General features: G+C 32.7%; 1 protein-coding gene across 1 annotated transcript; it reads right to left on the bottom strand.

The window, feature by feature from the left end:
- Positions 1–475: 475 nt before the first annotated feature.
- LOC118195021 (protein FAM200A-like) lies at positions 476–1,438 on the bottom strand. Its single transcript, XM_035366253.1, has one exon. It carries the CDS (start codon positions 1,436–1,438, stop codon positions 476–478), a length of 963 nt encoding a protein of 320 aa, XP_035222144.1.
- Positions 1,439–2,338: the final 900 nt, after the last annotated feature.

Below are 2,338 nucleotides of genomic sequence, written 5' to 3'. Positions count from 1 at the left end.
TTGACAATGAGATGAGGATGAATAGAAAGTGCTTTGTGTTACGGATATAACAGCGGTCGGGGAACTTTTTTAATCATTACCCCAAAAGATTTTTGTGTAAGTTGATATTACCCCATGGCGAAGAGCAAAAAAAAAAAAAAAAAGAAAGAAAGAAAGAAAGAAAGAAATCGCCTCTTTTTAGCATCTTTCATATTATAGCCCCCCCATGATAATTTTGAAAAGAAAACAATAACTAAAAATTTAATTTAAACATCATTTATTCAATTTATAAATGTAATACCTAGTAATACATAACGGTAATAATAGTAATATAAGTAATATATATAACAAACTGAAACCCATTGGGATACAATTGAGGGTTGACAATTTGGGGTACCGTAACAAATTATAATAATAATAATAATAATGGTGGTACAAACAAAAATTAGAATTGAAAAAATTAGAAAAAAAAAGAATAATTGAAAACATTCTTCCTTCACGTTTTGGAGAAATGATGTTGTTTCATGTTCGATACAATTGCTTCAAAATTGGGACTTTTTGATGTAAGAGCGATTTGAATACAGTCTTCGGCGTTTAATCGCTTTCTGTTCTTCGTTTTTATGTTCGTTAGAGTGGAAAAGCCTTGTTCGTACAAATATGTTGTTCCAAATGGCAGCAATTTTTTAACCGCCTCTTCATGTGCAATTTTGAAAGCCTTTGCAGCTTTTGACATCCAAAAAGACGACAGATTTGGGTTACTCTCAAATTGAATACGTACTTCAGTATTAGATCGAAGTTCAAGAATTGCTTCTGCCAAACCTGAAGGTTCTTCTGGTATCATAGCAATTTCACATTTAAAAGGATCTACAATCCAACTGACAGTACGTATATCAAAATCTGGAAAGTAATCTGAAAACCGCTTTCTGAGTTTGGTAAGATGTCTTACAATTGTATCCTTGATGTCAGCAAAAGTAATATTTTCGCAATCTTCCAAAAACAAAGCTAACCTTGAAAAAGAAGCTATCTTGTTCTGATCTACTTTCTGTCTCCAATATTGCAGCTTTAATCCAAACGCTGACACTATTTCTCTCGCTGAAATGATATTAATATTCTTTCCTTGCAATTCTTTGTTTAATATATTTATATTCTCAAAAATGTCCGCTAAATATGCGAGATATGCAACCCAGGAAGAGTTTTTAAACTTATCTGCGAGAATATTTTTTTGATCAACCATAAAAATTTCGACTTCAGTTTTGAGAGTCCATACTCGATTTAGTACATTTCCGCGAGACAGCCACCTTACTTCTGTATAATAAAGTAGGTCCGTATATTCAGCTTCACCGTCCTGACAGAATTTACGAAATAGCCGCGTGTTTAGTGCATGTCCCTTGATAAAATTTACAATCTTGATGACATCATGCATGACAGCTTCCAGTGTAGGTTCTAAATATTTGACCATAAGGGCCTGGCGATGGATCATACAGTGAGTAACTCCAATATTTGGGTTATTTTTTTTACGAAAGCCGAAAAACCATTAATATGACCCAGCATAGCTGGAGCTCCATCCAAAGATACAGCAATACAGTTTTCCCATTTTAAACTTTGCGCATTGAAGTATTCATTTACTTTATTGTAGACATCAATTCAACTCGAGAGGAGAACAAAATAGCAATTCCTCTTTAAAATTATCTGCACCTTTGTAGCGAACATATACCATTAGCTGTGAATTGCTACTAAAATCAGTTGTCTCATCAAGCTGAATAGCAAAATATTTAGCCTGTTTTAATGCGAAAATAACCTGTTTCTTCACATTTTCTGCTAATATAGAAATTCGTTCTTTCACAATTCTCGCAGACAAGGGCACTGAATTCAGTTTCTTCGCTTCTTTTTGACCACAAGCCTTCCCAGTGGAGCGGTGTTTGAGACACCAGGGTGCCTGTGCCAGAGGCACTACCCTTGTAGATCATATTAGACGTTTCGATTCACAATACAGTTAGCCAAAATAAAGAATATCGAACAGTTTTTTTTTTCTTTTTTATATTACTTTTGTAATTTTTTATTTTTAAATTTTGTTTTATTTTTTTATTTTATTTTTTTATATAATATTTTTTTTAATTCATTTTTAATTTTTTTTTCCTTTTTTAAATTGAGCCTGAACTCATTTTTTCTTTTAGAATAAACAAGGCCAGAAAGCAGTCGAGCTGGTGAATTGTCCTGGAAAGGAATGTGTTAATACATGGACAGAGAAGTGTGAAGATTTTGGTGCCGAAGAATAGATAAGCAGTAAGATAACATTGAAGCTACTGTACACCATATAAAGAAAACAGTATAATATAAATAAGAGAGATATAAACTAGTA

The sequence above is a fragment of the Stegodyphus dumicola genome, chromosome 2 (genome assembly GCF_044657685.1).
Source record: "Stegodyphus dumicola isolate Sdum_Otavi_A_Nest chromosome 2, ASM4465768v1".
In the NCBI taxonomy this organism is placed as follows: domain Eukaryota; kingdom Metazoa; phylum Arthropoda; class Arachnida; order Araneae; family Eresidae; genus Stegodyphus; species Stegodyphus dumicola.
Note: the sequence above shows the minus strand (reverse complement) of the source record. Positions and strands in the feature narration are given on the sequence as shown.